Source organism: Neoarthrinium moseri (assembly GCF_022829205.1).
Source record: "Neoarthrinium moseri strain CBS 164.80 chromosome Unknown scaffold13_Wmoseri_CBS_16480, whole genome shotgun sequence".
NCBI lineage: Eukaryota > Fungi > Ascomycota > Sordariomycetes > Amphisphaeriales > Apiosporaceae > Neoarthrinium > Neoarthrinium moseri.
In genome coordinates, this window is record NW_026055127.1 from 181,076 (window position 1) to 195,961 (window position 14,886).

General features: G+C 49.2%; 6 protein-coding genes across 6 annotated transcripts; 1 reads left to right on the forward strand and 5 right to left on the reverse strand.

The window, feature by feature from the left end:
* Window positions 1-569: 569 nt before the first annotated feature.
* On the reverse strand, window positions 570-2,584 carry JN550_004667 (uncharacterized protein; the record flags this gene model as incomplete). The annotated part of the gene is made up of 5 exons (XM_049316207.1): window positions 570-1,196; window positions 1,311-1,675; window positions 1,739-1,914; window positions 2,056-2,343; window positions 2,415-2,584. The coding sequence occupies 5 exons, from the start codon at window positions 2,582-2,584 to the stop codon at window positions 570-572; spliced, it is 1,626 nt and encodes a 541-aa protein (XP_049173288.1).
* Window positions 2,585-3,159: 575 nt separating this feature from the next.
* JN550_004668 (uncharacterized protein) lies at window positions 3,160-8,428 on the reverse strand (the record flags this gene model as incomplete). Its single annotated transcript, XM_049316209.1, has 10 exons — window positions 3,160-3,363; window positions 3,456-4,442; window positions 4,500-4,934; window positions 5,137-5,238; window positions 5,287-6,322; window positions 6,383-6,504; window positions 6,658-6,777; window positions 6,837-8,098; window positions 8,151-8,194; window positions 8,337-8,428. 10 exons carry the CDS (start codon window positions 8,426-8,428, stop codon window positions 3,160-3,162), a joined length of 4,404 nt encoding a protein of 1,467 aa, XP_049173289.1.
* A 380-nt stretch (window positions 8,429-8,808) lies between these two features.
* Window positions 8,809-9,926, reverse strand: JN550_004669 (uncharacterized protein; the record flags this gene model as incomplete). Its single annotated transcript, XM_049316210.1, has 3 exons — window positions 8,809-8,859; window positions 8,948-9,843; window positions 9,902-9,926. The coding sequence occupies 3 exons, from the start codon at window positions 9,924-9,926 to the stop codon at window positions 8,809-8,811; spliced, it is 972 nt and encodes a 323-aa protein (XP_049173290.1).
* Window positions 9,927-10,813: 887 nt separating this feature from the next.
* On the forward strand, window positions 10,814-11,347 carry JN550_004670 (uncharacterized protein; the record flags this gene model as incomplete). Its single annotated transcript, XM_049316211.1, has 1 exon — window positions 10,814-11,347. The coding sequence occupies one exon, from the start codon at window positions 10,814-10,816 to the stop codon at window positions 11,345-11,347; it is 534 nt and encodes a 177-aa protein (XP_049173291.1).
* Window positions 11,348-11,439: 92 nt separating this feature from the next.
* Window positions 11,440-12,599, reverse strand: JN550_004671 (uncharacterized protein; the record flags this gene model as incomplete). The annotated part of the gene is made up of 4 exons (XM_049316212.1): window positions 11,440-11,704; window positions 11,768-12,127; window positions 12,215-12,351; window positions 12,399-12,599. 4 exons carry the CDS (start codon window positions 12,597-12,599, stop codon window positions 11,440-11,442), a joined length of 963 nt encoding a protein of 320 aa, XP_049173292.1.
* A 638-nt stretch (window positions 12,600-13,237) lies between these two features.
* Window positions 13,238-14,718, reverse strand: JN550_004672 (uncharacterized protein; the record flags this gene model as incomplete). Its single annotated transcript, XM_049316213.1, has 5 exons — window positions 13,238-13,285; window positions 13,348-13,621; window positions 13,689-14,005; window positions 14,071-14,625; window positions 14,680-14,718. The coding sequence occupies 5 exons, from the start codon at window positions 14,716-14,718 to the stop codon at window positions 13,238-13,240; spliced, it is 1,233 nt and encodes a 410-aa protein (XP_049173293.1).
* Window positions 14,719-14,886: the final 168 nt, after the last annotated feature.

Here is a 14,886-nt window from a genome sequence, read left to right on the forward strand (position 1 = left end):
CCCGCGAGCAGGAACCGGCACGTTGGTACGCAATGAGTGTCTATGCTGTGGTAAAAGAAATATAATTTGCGCATGGCAATCCTCCATGGAGCTCATTTCGTGGCTCATAGACTCGCCTGGGGGCCTGCAACTACGGCAGTTAGTGAGTCTCCGGGGCACGCGGTATCGGCCGAGCGATGTCGTATGATCCACTCGGGAAGGCGTGATCGCGAACGGCATGCAGAATCTCGAATTCCATCCATTTAAATATCATGAGTGAAATGTCCTGCAGCGTGGGAACAGGTAGGCCTAGGTGCACGTCTCCTTAACAGACCTAGATATACGATATTACATATGTGCGATCTTTGCTATATCATATGCAACTTGTAAGACCTGGGAGGGCCAGCAATGAAGTGAGAGCAACCAGGAACACCGATGCCAGGAACACCGATGTGAAATTGCACCGCCAAAGTTAAGAAGACAACGAACCTCATGAAGCAGCAGAACTTGGAACTATATTGGTGTACAGCAACGCCAGACGATTTTGGTCAGTACCTAGTTTCCCATCTTCTATGGCCTCTTTTAGACTTTTAGGAGGCAGCAAAGGAACCAAACGCAGCGGCCAGATTATCCAGCCCAAGCCGCCGGCCTATATCAAGAATAGCACCTCTTCTGCCTGTTTCAGGCGCGACCAGACTATGAACAACATGCAGGGTTGAGTTCTGGACTTCGGTTTCCCAGGATGATGGACCGTATACTCTCGCTGTCTGCGCTTTCTCAGTACAGGCAGGCCAAGGTGCACGACCAGCCATGAATGTGAATAGGTCCGTAGCGAATGCCTTTGCAGATGCTTGCATGGCCGTCGGTAATTGGTCGTTGAAGTTTTGGAACAAGAGGCTGACGTCTATAACGTGCGTGGCTTCTCCTTTGAAACGACCATCCCATGGATTACGCTCGTTCATAAAGAACGTGTAACAGTTATTTGACCAACCCTCAGCAAACGTTGCCGTGGCCCCAAAATAACAGAGATCGTTTACAAAATACAGAAAATTCTTGAATGCCATATCATCATCCAGGGGTTCGGATGTGAAGCCAAAAATTTCCAGAAGTTTTCCGATATCATCTGGATTATCGGGAAATGCTCCGCGGAGATGCGTCGGAAATGACTGTGCAATACCGGGCTTCTTGTGGTCCATGAAAAATGCCATGCTCGACGCCTGATACACACATTAGTTCTACTGTAAAATATTGACTGGACCACGATCAACGTATGTATTTAGGGTTATCATGGCCCGAGTGCCGTTATATTATGAACAGAATGCACAACTTACGTCGAATTGACAGTCCCCAACCATCAAGCCCTTGAGCCACGTATGACCGGGAACCGTGGCGTTGGATCTCTGTTGAGATACCATGTCATAAGTGACTGGGAACTTTATTAGGTCGTGATCAATCATTGGCCTGTAGGGTAGAGGTGGCGATAATTTCGAGATGAGTTGTTCAACTGGGGCTTCAACAAGCGCGCGGATTCTCTCTGAAGGAGTTGCCTCCTTGATCCCCAAGAGCTCCAATACCCGGCTGTAGATCCATTCTTGATACTCTGCCGTGGCAGGTGGCATTAGTAATGATGACCCTCCCATCATTATAGCTCGGTCAAACAAAGGTTGTTCTGACTGGAGGTGCAAGCCCACGTCAACTATGATGATATCAAGTCAGTCATTGCTGCAACTGCCCAAAGGCGGCGGCCAACGATACTTACCCGCACCGGTGCTTTCTCCCGCCACCGTAAGTCTATTACTGTCACCTCCAAACCCCCCGATATACTTGCGAATCCAATCAAAAGCTACACGTTGATCCCGCAGTTGATTGTTGGGTTTATACCCGGCAGTTCTCAATTCGGAGGACGTCAGGAATCCCGACATCCCCAATCGGAAGCTAGGAGAAAGCTTATCAGCCCTTGAAATGAAAGGGGTTTGTTCCAGTATGTGGCCGTACGTGTGGGATCCCAGGTATGAAAAAAGTCGCGTCATACTGTATCCAGATGATTGCTACACTGAGAAGAATAGAGATGCTTACTTAATTCCGATACCAATCACCGGTAGACCTTGGCTAGCTGAGAGTTGTATGAGGTTTTGCATGTCGTAATGTGGCCAAGAGTTAGCCCCAGAAACGAATCCACCCCCGTGTATCCAGGCGAAGATGGGAAGGTTTCCCGGCACCGGTAGCTGGCCATTGATCCTTGGAACGTATATGTTAAGGTGAAGTGCATTTAAGTCCGAGACAGGGCGCTGAGGGTCGGGTTGCGATTGTTGCATCAGCAGCATCTCGAGCTGAAAGGCACCGGGAGGGAGAAGAGATGTTGGGCTGCAAGATACTATCTGCCTGAGCCATTGCCTTACTGCGCAGAGATCGATCAGATTGGAGGTTCTACTAACCCATTCGACGTAGCAATGACCGAATCAGAGTATTGGTTCATCAATTGAGGTTCCGCAAGTCTGTTCTTGATTGTAGCATACGGAATGCCGCGGAAACAGACAACCTCGCCATCAGTCCCAGTGACTTTGCCCAATTGTGGATGCGTGAAGCTAAAATTTGGTGCAGCCATCGTGATTTCTTATGTTTGGTTCGATGGGTTTTAGATGTCAAAGGAATTATTTTCAGAGTTATAGCAGGTTGATGAATGTGTTGCGTCGCAAGTCGAACCATACATGGAGAGCGACCGTACAGTATACTGTGTTCTTCACATGGTGGGGTTCACCCCACACATCCACTTTGCTCCTCTGACTCGCTGCCACATAGGATCCAGTTCGGTATTGGCTATCCTTCTCGTACAGTGCGAAATCGCCTCGGTCGATTTAGGCAAAGCTATGGATCCTGGTATCTTATTCACAAAATCAATCGGGCCACAGTCAGGGATTTCTACAACCATTGACCAGAAGATACTTTTCTTCTCGTCACTATCTACGATAAGTCTCTCAGCCACCCTGGTACGACGGGTAAAGGAATGTGTAAAGCCGTTCTTCCCCTTAAACTTGACAACTGGGATTTTCAATGCCCCCAAGTTGCATAACGATGGAAAACCAGAATACCTAAACTAGTTCGTATCCGGACAAATGATCTCATTTCATGATAACTCCTCACCTAGGTAACAAACCAAGTTTACCTTGCTCTCGGTTCCAGCTAAAACGCTTCGGCTGCAGCCTGCTCTCTGGTAAGCTTTGTCTCTCCATCATAGATTCGCAAGGCCTCCCGAGCCTCTGTCGCCTCTTGTAATATGATTTCATGTATTCTCTCGGAACGAGGGATGAACTGAACTTTGAATGGCTTTGGACGAGTATTTTCGCTTTCGGTGTAAGCGAAGTTGTCCAGTTTCACTTTATTGCCCTAGGGAGAGTTGTCAGCGAGGGCTTTTTCAAAGTCTTTGTAGTGGAGACATAGGTAAAACACAATAGAAAAGCGAATATTCAAAGGCTTACTGAGCTATCCAAACCAGGTCTTTTGTCATAAGCCCAGATCATCCGACCAAGGGAGAAGAGCAAACCCTGTTCGGCCAAGGGTTGACCACTGCATTGTCTCCGACCCCAGCCAAACGGATTACTTCCCCTCGCATTTGGATACGGGTTCTCGAGTCCGTTCAAGAACCTCTCAGGTCTAAACCGATCTGGCTCGGGAAAGTCCCTTGGATTGCGGTGTATAGCCCACATGTTTCCGGTGAAGTTTGTACCGGCAGGGAAATAATATCCCTTGTATGATATGTTTTTGGTGTTGGCATGAGGGATGCCAGCCAACACAGTAACGGTCCTCCAACGAAGAACTTCCTTGACCAGTGCTGTCAGGTATGGCAACCGACCGCCATCAATATCGTCCCATGTCGGTGATCTTGAGTGTCCAACTACGCTGTCCATCTCCTCTTGCGCCTTTTTCTGGACTTCCGGGAAGCATGCCATAGCCAGGATGCTGCTGAGCATTGTGCTTGATGTCGTATCCACTCCTCCGCCTATCAGGTTTCCCATCAACCCAGACACCTCCAAATCGGATAGACCATGTTGATTCTGGGTGTTCAACAAATAATTGTTGAAAGCACTTTTCCCGTTTTCGGAACTTTCTAGGGTGAGCATGTAGAAGTATTTTGATAAAACTACAGCACCCTGTCTAAGTAATGCTGGTAACTTATATAGCCACGATGGTAACAGCATCAGGGCAGGTATCGTCTCCATGAGAAAAACGCCAGGTATTATGAAGTCGACAGCCTCCATGAAACTTAGAGCTTGAAGTGCGACGTAGTCATTTTTCTGGTCTATGCGGCGCCCCCATCCAATAATGGAGACTGTAGATACCGAGTATCGCTCTATAGAGAGCTCGAAGTCTTCGGGGTTTGTCAAAAAATCACGAATCAGGAGCTTGGACTCGTCTGCTTGGAATGGGCGATAGTTGCGAATCACCTGGGAACCCACGGCCATATGCTATTAGATGATTAGCTCATTGAAAATTGCAGTCAAGAGTAGGGGGGGTTTGAATACCATGATTTTTCGGTGGAGCCGCCAACGATCGCCATACTTTAGCACGGTCTGGTTGCTCTCTGTAGCGTTGATGGCGTCACCCATTACGACCAACCGTGGCCGCGACGAGCAAATATCTGACCTCTTTTCCAGCAGGTCCGATGCGGCCCAGGCGTCAGAAAGAATAATACGTGGATGCCGGCCGATCCATAGCGTCAGCATATCGGTGTCATAATAGTTTGCCCATTCAGCCCAAGTAATCCATGGCCGTACTTTTGGTGTCTGGAAGTGATTTCCTACAATTGGAAACGGGAAAGGTCCCGGGGGCAACCTCCGGCGCATCCATAGCATCCGGCACCAGTCTACAAACCCCGCAGTCACCCCCAGGATGAAGAAGATCACGGTACCATAGTAGACAACACTCCAGGTATCGATATAAGAAAGAATCATTTTGAACTAAACTTGCTTCAATATACTTGATGATAGAATATTTAGATTATTTGATGGGTGGCACATGAAGGACTGTGAAGCTTTATATTTCTAATCGAGGGGAGTTCACCTCACTAGTAATACCCACCCACTCTGAAATGGAGAAAGCAAGTCGGCATAACGCTGGCTCACCAAGGCGGGGGACACGTATGTAGAGAACGGCACCTACGTGAAAGAGATAGGACTCTTCGGCACTTCCTTGGTCTCGCCATTCGCGCAAAGCATTTTCCTTGCCACGTATAGAGTTTGAAATGGGGCGAAGTTGGAGAAACTGCACGTTTATGGGGTCTACATAATTTTGTGATCAGTCCTCCCCTACTTCGCTCGGATCTAGATCCGATAGGCTATCACAAATAACGTGCAGTATTCGAGAATAGTGCCGCGATTTCCATCTCCCGAGGCCGAGCATCAAAGACGCAAAGTGCAGCCAACTCTTGCGCGCTTCGCCATAGCCACTAGATAGGGGATAGCCAAAGAACAACATGCTACCTCCGTGTATGATAAACTTGGTAGGAAGGCTCAAGCTGTCTTCAGCCCGCGTCGTCTCCGTAGAAACATCAGAGAAGCCCAGATCCCCTAGCGACTCCCAGTCAATATCATCGAACAAGTCTATCGGGTTGCCTGTTTTCCTATCATCGCCGGTTGGCATTGCGCAGATATAGAACCCGAATATGATGGCGGCTTGAAACAATGCAGAGACGCTCTGCGCTTGGACAGGCTGAGAATATCTACGATTCAACAACAGCTTGAAGATGTGAGCAGCATGGAGACAGCAACGTCTTGCAGATGAGGTCAAAGCCCAAGCAGAGATCTCTTTCGTTGCTTGGGCTGCTGCCTTTGGGTCTGTACGGCCGACGGCATCTTCGAATAGGTTGATGTTGGCACCCAATGCCATGCAGGCAGCATGCCACGAGACAGCCGCATTAATATCCACACTCGCGTCCCCAGCGCTCGGAAAGCCAGAGAGTTTAGCTAACAGAACAGATAATGGCTTTTCGACGGCGTCTTCTCGTAAGACCTGCCACGGAAGCAATACGTAATGAGCTCCACCACGCGGCCTGGACTGGTTTACCAGACTGACGGCCCATCTACACCGCAATTGAACAGGAATCATGATACTTGACACTACATCAGCACCTCTTATGTCTGTTGTCACCATGCGGTAACCTGAGACGACAGGGTACACCATCTGCTCGAAGTCAGGTCGTATTTTGGACCACTGATCGAGCGAGCGCGCTTGGAAAAGGGCATGTTCACAAGCAGGTACTACCTGAACGACTTGCGGGCGTAGAATTGGATCCGTTGCAAGGAATGAGGAATACCAGCAGTCGAGTTGCACCAAGTGTAGAATCAGTCTGAGGTTCAATTGTTAACAAACAGAACAATGTGGGTAAGCATGCTGGGGTTTGTGTAACCTTTTAACAGCCTCAAAACTGGCCCATATTTTCCATCGCTTTTCTTCTGTCGGGACAGACTTCAGAAGATCAGGAGATTGAGGGTATTCGTTGGCCAGGAAAAGGCCATCAGTCTGTGCGTTCTACAAAGTGTTAGGCTTACAATTTCATAGTCGATAGGCCAAGGGACTTGCCAACAAAAGACTCGAATATAAGGGCTCAGCTTCTGCCACAGGCTGACTATTCTAGAAAAGCGTGAGCGTATGAATAACCAGGGAAAGGAGGAAGGTGCTTACACCCATGATCGAGGAGAGGGTCAAGACGAGCAGTGCGGTCGTCATCGCTAGCAACCGCGTTGCTGGCGTCTTACTATTGCGGGAGGCGTACAATTCATCGGATGTCATGTTCAGAAGAGACTAGAAAAATCAACACCATCATCGTGTCAATGAAAACCCGCAAGATATAAAGAACATACCGGAAATATTTGGCGGACAATCCTGTTAAACTTGGCCGTGCCCATGATATTTAGGCCAATGGTACAAATAACCAAGAGAAGAGATATCGGTGCATTCTTAGGCAGAAATGTAGGAAGGTGTATGACAGGCATCGTGGTGTGGTGGTGGTCGATATACTGTGTATAAGCGATTTCGAGAAGCTCTGGTGTAATCACCGCATATGATGAATCGCTCAAGCCATTGACTGATAAGGCGGCATGGAAGGCTGCGTATATCTTCACTTTTGTCTCGGAATCCAGGGACCACCCATCAGACCCAGGACCCAGACTTGTCAAAGTCTCGCCACAGTTGCCGTACAGACCATTACCATTGATCAAACTCTGCCATAGTGTGGATATCAGCTTCGTTTTTCTGTCTGTTTCTCTGGCCCAGAACCGCTGTAGACGGGAAAGATGCGCGTCAGACATGGTTGATAGGGTGCTGCTTGTGGATATCCGGCGGTCACGGACTCCCACATTATCGCGTGAAGGTGTCTGTGCCTGAGCCCCGCCGGCTGAGTGCAGTTCAAAAGATCCGTCTAACAGCGAGGACAATGGGATGTCGTACTCCGGCTCCAACCACCAATGGTGGTCCATATCAAAGTGGTTTGTTTCAATTCTATCGTGGAATTGAGGTGCTGAAGATCCTGGCGCTGTAAAGTCCTCAGGTGGAACAATAGTTTCAAAAGGAGCCACAGAGAACTCGGGCTCCCCGTTTGGCTGCCGCTGCTCAATGTATGTCTCTGGGAAAGTGGTGCCTTGGACCTCAGAGCGTGCTGCTGTGTCTGTCACAGTGTGATTTGATGGATCTATGCCTGCGTCTGCGCTGTGATTTGAAACTCCAACGAGCGGAGTCATGCTCGAAAATTCGACGTCAAGCTCCATACGGGTACCGCCCGCAACATCCTGGGGCCCTGGTCGTGTTTGTTGAGTAGTGCCTCCCGTGCAAACAGTGATACTTGACGTCGAATCTGATACCGGTCCTATCTGTGCAGCAGCCGATTGCGAATCCGCAGCTTGGGGCGACTGCGCTTGGTCAGTGAGGGGCACCGTCTCCAAGTTTGGCGGTTCTGGGATCGCCCTTGATGTCCTGTCATGCAGCGCCGGCTGGGTTGCCCTCGCCGCCGACTCGGTCTGAGCCTGCAGAGAATCCCGCTCGTGTTGCTTGCTATGGCGATGAAGCACGTCGCTTCGGCCATAGGATTTGTGGCAAATGTGGCATCGATACGGACGGACTCGAGAATCTGTAGAGCTATTGAGCACGGGGCCTAGTACATGGGAGAGGAGTGGCCGTACGGGATCGTTCGTGACGCTTCAGATGTTCCGCTTTCGAAAACTGCCTATTGCATGTGATGCAAATTTTGGGGCCCATTGTCTCAGCAACGGGCGGACCTGGACGAAGCCGCAATTAGACTCGGAAGATTGGGAAAAGGTCGTGAGAAACGCAGGGCGACCTCGAGCGCTTGATGCACACGCACTAACGAAACTATAGCGGCACGCGGCAGGGCAGCCGGGTCTTCATTGCGGGGCATGGGGTAAAACTGGGTCTTTGCCTCCTTTTCATTGCCCAGCATTGTGCAGTTAGCGGTTTGGCGTTGTATAGAAGCGGGACCAAACTCTAATGATTGGGCCGCCGACGCATCTCCAGCATCTGCATATATAGCGCATTCGGCTTTTGTTTAACCCCGATAGGACCACCCCCGTAGATCTTTCAGCCAGGATACGCTGGAGCATGCGGCGATCAACGCATTTCCTCAGGCAAGGGTATGTCATAGTCACGGTGCTCATAGGACATAGAATCGTCTATCCCACGCGGATAGTAGAAGGAGTATTTGTCTTGCGCGGATGCCGTCTCTCAGCGCAAGTATTTACCAGACAGGGGTACCATTTAGAACATACTGTGCTATGAACCCCTTCTTAAGCTCCATATGTTTCTCTGCCGCGAGTGGCCCAACTAATTGTCTGGTCCACCTAGGAATTTGTAAACAATCGAGCCGTCTCTGCCCTATCATGACAAGTCGTTAACGTTCAGTATTCTTTCCGCCAGTTGCTCTCTAGTTCAAGCATGATGTGATGTGACTGGCTAAACGTACCTGGTACTCTTCGTCTACAGCCACTTGCCTATACACATTCATGGCGGCTTCGCCAATAGTTGGCTTTATGCCCACACTATTAGCGGCGTCGACAGCAAGGCCAACATCTTTGACCAGCATCTCGGCTTTGAAGCCCAGCTTATAGTTGTTGCTACTCGGCGCATGCGGCACTACATCCGGCACTGGGCAGACATGATCCAGCATAAAGTTTTGACCCGTCGACTCGTGTATCACCTTGTGTAACACATGCTTATCTAGCCCGAGTCTTAGGCCAGTCGCCATGGCTTCTGAGTTAGCAAGCAAGAACGTGCACGACAGGTAGTTATTGCAGAGCTTGGCTGCTAACCCCTTGCCAAGGCCACCGCAGTGAAATATCTTGCTCGGACTTCCCATATAGTGGGCTGTGGAGAGTACTCTGTCGCTCGACGATCGGTCCTTGCTGTTGCTGTCAAGACCTAGTAGAAACGATAGTGCACCTCTTTCTGCAGCGGGGACACCACCAGAAACTGGGCTGTCGACGTATGTTCCCATCCCAGCTTGCTTGAGTGAATTGCCGACACTTGTTGCAGTAGCAATATCGATTGTACTGCACTCAAGGTAGATGCGCCTAGAGTTGGTTGGCACATCTGTGGCATCTTTTGCTGCTGTGACCCCGGAGTCCGCATCTAGATATACTGCCTTCACATGCTGGGCGGCTGGCACGATCGATATTATTGTCAAAGCGTTTTCGGCTACTTCGCGTGGGCTTTTGGCGATTTTGACAGGCCCAAGAGTTTCACAGGCGGCTTTTAGTCTCTCAGCTGGATCCACAAGGACGTCGTAGATAAAGAGCGTGGCATCTGGCGGCATATTTTTCCGAACGTTGAACGCCATTGGGGAACCCATGGCCCCAAGCCCTGGCTCTGCGTCAGTTGCTTGTTACTTGACATTGATCTTTTTGCAAGCATGCTTTACCTATGAATCCCACGTTTTTCTCCATGATGTGTGCCTGTCTGATACGTGTTGAATTACAAGCCAAACTACTGATGCTGCAAAGCCCTTAAGCTTGCATTTGTTTCGTCGATCAGATCGAGGCCAAGCGACGGCTTTGCCCCACATCACGGTCGTGTGGCATCCTCGGCAGTTCGACCTCCACATCAAGTTGACGTCGAGAACTGCCCAGACTTGCTTCCTTGCACATTTGTGCAGCCCCCGCATCTGAACTGTTCGCATTTTCTCTAATTGGAGGTGGGTTGTCGCTGGTTCTGCACTTGATTTGTGGCGGGCTGCTTGACAGGGCACCATAAGACCATACTACGCGACATCAACCGAAACCTGATTGTACATGAAATCTACCAGTGCTGTTATTCCATATATTTCAAATAGCTAGCGCCATTTGGTGTCGAAGATTGGCGATTATGGCTCTGAAAATAGGAGTAATTGGTCCAACGGGTTTTGGGGGTTCTTACCTCTGCGTCGAGCTTCTTGGTCGTGGTCACTTTGTGCGTGGCATATCCCGCCATCCCGAAAGGCTGGGCAGTCACTCGGCCTATGAATCTTTCCCTCTCGACATCGAAACATGCTCCTTGCGAGAGCTTGTAGAGTCCTTTGGCGGACTAGATGTCTTAGTCAATGAATACGGTCCCCATACGGCTGGCGAACATGCATTGCGTTACCGTAAATCAATCCCTGTCTCTCTATGAATAAGCTTTGTTTGCTTCGTATCGGTACTTACAAGGTCGTTATCTTTCAGAGCCCACCGTGGAACTGGCACGCAAAATCATCATTGCGGTAAAGGAGAGCAAGCTACCCTATTTTATTAATGTGGGTGGTTGCGGCTCGCTGCATTTACCTGGTGACCGCCTGCAAACTTGCTCCGAGAGTAAGATGTTTTGGCTGAACTATCGTCGAGGCATCTCAGACAGTCATGCACATGTGTGTTATATGGAGGAGAGGCTTGGTTCACTAGGTGTCGACCTGCGCCACTTCCGCAACAATCGTATCAGCTTACGCGAAGGTGGTGCGGATGAGCAGATTAAGAAAGCTATACACGATTATGAACAGTCGGTTCTACGAAGCGACAAGGCTCTCGAGTTTGTCACTGCAGCGCGCACATGCTTCATGTTTTTCGATGGCAATACATCGTTCCGCTGGACATTTGTGTCTCCACCAGCTTTATACCGTCCGGGGAAGCGTACAGGCAACTATCAGACGATACTTGACGAGATTCCTCTGAAACCAAGTAACGCAGATGGCGATGTTACCGATTTAGAGAATCGACTTCATGGTATTACTGCGGCAGATCTGGCTATTGCTATTGCAGACGAGGCAGAGACACAAAAGTTCATTGGAAAGCATTGGAGCGCTTTTGCAGACATGTCAGATGATACGCCTACTCCTTCATATGTCACCTTGGCATGATACTACAGTCGAGTCATTATTATTTTGCATTTCTCCATCAAACTAAAGACTAGCGGTTTGAAGGGTCTAGGTGGTAGCCCCTTATCAGCGCATCATGGCTGCTCCCCAGCTTTGATTCTTGATATAACTCCCTCACTACCAAACAAGGGGTGAAGAATAGACATGAGAACCTTATCATTCCCTTCTTGGATCCATGAAGCATCATGACTCATTGCAATGTGTGCGCCATAGTCGTCCGAAGCCTCCTTCAACCGCCGTATCGTGTCTTTTGCGACAGAAGGATCCTCGTGAAGACAGAACGTCCCCCCATCCGGTAACTTCCATATTGCCATCTCCTTAGATCCATTGAGGATTTCTCTGAAACGAAATCCAAGTGTCAGTATATTTTATCCCAGGCGCTTATAGATTGAAGAGGCTCACTTTGAATGGCAACAGTCACTTGCGAGTATAACGTAATGACCGTTTGTTAGTCGGGCGGCAGCTGCGAGGTTCCCAACCATGTGACCCGGGGCATCTAGAATCCAGAAGCTTCCGTCCCCGAAGTAATCCATGCCGCGCTCGAACGGTCCCCATGGTACCCAGGGACCTTGAAGTTCTTCGTACTCAATTTGCTTGATATAATCATCTCCAAAGATCCGAGCATCCCATTGAACATTGGGCACGACTTTTCCAGTCTGAACATGGCCTGGTTGGCAATAAGCGCCTGTACCAGGGCCAAATTTTACTTTTGCATGAGGGAACTCTCCTTTGGAAGGACGGCAGTGGTCCCAGTGAGCATGGCTGCTCGTCGGAATAGCTAGCCGTTAGCTTGGATGACTCCACTCAACTCCGGAACGACTGTATAAGGCCATTGGCAGATATCCCTACCTGAAGATGATGGAGTCGATCTCATTGGGATGGACATAAACAGACTTGAGCTGCTCTCCCAACTCCACTCGGGGTCCAACGGGATTGCAGCTACCCCATTGGTACTCCAAAACGAATGGAGTATACAAGTCGCGGTCCTTCTGGAGATATTAGTCATGTAATTGTTTCAGGTATTGGGTCGTACGTTGCTAATTCCAAGATCCCATAAGACCTTCTTGCCTGTCGACTGGTGATGAATAAGAAACAACCAGTCATAGAGGTAAAACGGTGGTCGGTCACCATCCTGATGAAGCCTGGCGTCCTCAGCTGTGGTAAAACCACCCCCGTCAAGCAATGTTACTTCGACCGACCCGCTTGATGGTGGAAAGGATTTTGACGTAGACATCGTGTATGTTGTAAGTTCCCCTTGCGTAGAAGTCCAAAGCCTAGTGTTCAGAAGACAGGACTGCTGCAGGCAAGTGCATAAGGTGAGGCCCAGGAACCAGATCTGTCGCTGCTGCAATACCTACCCCACATCATAGTCCCTCAAAGCAGGTGTTGTACTCCGCATTAGTCACCTGATCTGGTGGATCTTCACCACACACAGGTAGTGCCAATGAGGTTGCATATCACTTGAGTATGCTGGTAGCTAATGGCAACAGGAAATTCATACTCGTTACTCGACATTATGTCCCCAAAAGGGAGGGTGGTTACCAATTCTGGGCACATATCTAACTCTTCTTGGGGCCTCGACTTCTGGGGATGGTTCACAAGGATTTGCAATGTTTGCATTGTACTGATATTTGATTGTTCTGTTGGCTAACACCCTTGGAAAGATTGAACCCTACTCTGTTAGTATCCTGCCAATCGTCTTCTGAAGGTTATATAGCCACGAGCACAGTATCTGCTTCAATGCGAAAACTCTTCTGTCAAAATTTTATCATAGGTCTTATTGAAGTTTATGAATGCCCTTGATCGACGCGTCATAGTTAGCTACCGTGCGACCTATTTTCCAAATTTCTCCCACCCTGTGCCACCCTGTGTCTAACTCTTGTAATACTGGGTGAAGTCATGCATGATGCTGTTTGTGGCCTAGAACGATGTCAGATCCTTTTAGTTCCAGTTCGGTTGGAAGAACTATCTGTGCGACTTACGTGTTGCAACTCACGAGAAAGATCCTTGTCAGTCTCTGCTTTCTTGATAACCTGGAAGAACGGGTCAACTTCGAGTGCGCGTTCTGGATCGGTTTCAAACAGGCGTCGTATATTGGAGCTTGAGACAACGTCGATGACTTCCAGATACTTTTGCCTTCTTATCTCATTATACTTGTCCAGTATGGACGGATCCGCCTTGTTCTCATACATCCCAACGAGGCAATCATAGAGATTTCCGACATCAACAAGTCCACCGGTCAAACCAAGTCCGCCACTAAATCACATCGTTTTGTTAGTGAGACATGTACTCATTGACTGGGTGGCATTTTATCCACACTCACAATGGATTGCAAAGATGTGCAGCGTCAGCAGCAAGAAGAAAGCGACCAACACGCATGCTCTTCGCTAAGCGTTGATGAATTTTATAAGGACTGAAGTTTACTATCCGGTACTGGCTGGGGTCAGGGTGTCCTGGGAGCATGGTTTTGAACTTCCATGGCTGCCTCTCGCGCATTTGCTCTGGAGTTAGCCCCGGGGTCTCGCCGTAAGTCACGCGCCACAGCCCATCATTCTGGATTTTGGCCGCCATGAAATAATGTTCAGGATGCACGATGAAGCTGGAGTCCGTCCAACCAAATTGGTCGAAGTCGTAATATGTCTGGGGCCAAGTCAGCGACTCCACCCCTACCAAGCTCGAGAGCACATTATGGGCTAGGAACCTACATTGGTGGCTACAATTTGCTGATCCCAGGTTCTTCCAGGAAATTCGGCATCTCCAAAGAGCGATCGGCGGATTTGGCTATTGGCGCCATCGCAACCGACGATGTAGTCAGCTCGCATAGTCTTGGGACCCTCGCTGGTTTCTACCTCGACCCAGGCTTGGCCATCGTCTTGACCGAGACCTACGACCTTGTGTCCAAAGAGCACTTCCACGTTTTTGTGCTTGCCGATATGTTCTCTCAATAGTCTGCCGAGGTCACTTAATGGCAAGACCGTCATTCGGAGGGGGTCTTCTCCAAGCACAGTATTGTGGATGCTTGCGATGGGGGTTCCGTCCATTTTGCGCCATGCCACACCATTAGGTTGAAACCCACGAGCTCGGATCTCATCACCCACTCCAGCTCTATTGAATTCATACATGGCTGGAGAGCCATAATGCGTTGCTCGAGGGCTCTTATCGAGCTCGGGGCTCATGTCCAGGAGGGTCACAGGGATGCCACTTTTACCCAAAAGTAGGGCCATGAGAAGACCCGAAGGACCTGCACCGACTACGATCACCTGATATGCGCGTTAGAGATCAGAAACTTTAAGGTGAAAATTCGCATAACGTACATTTCGGAAACCGGGGGTTGAGCTTGTACTAGATGACATTTTCGATGAGTCCTGCGTAAATACTCAAACCCTGATCAACCATGAACAAGAATGACACCAAGGGTTCAAGCCTTGTGAATGATAAATGAATGTTGCTTTTCTATCTTCGGCTTCTGAGTTGTGGCTCGAACCTCAGACAGTGCTCGTTTCACACAGTTGATGACTGTA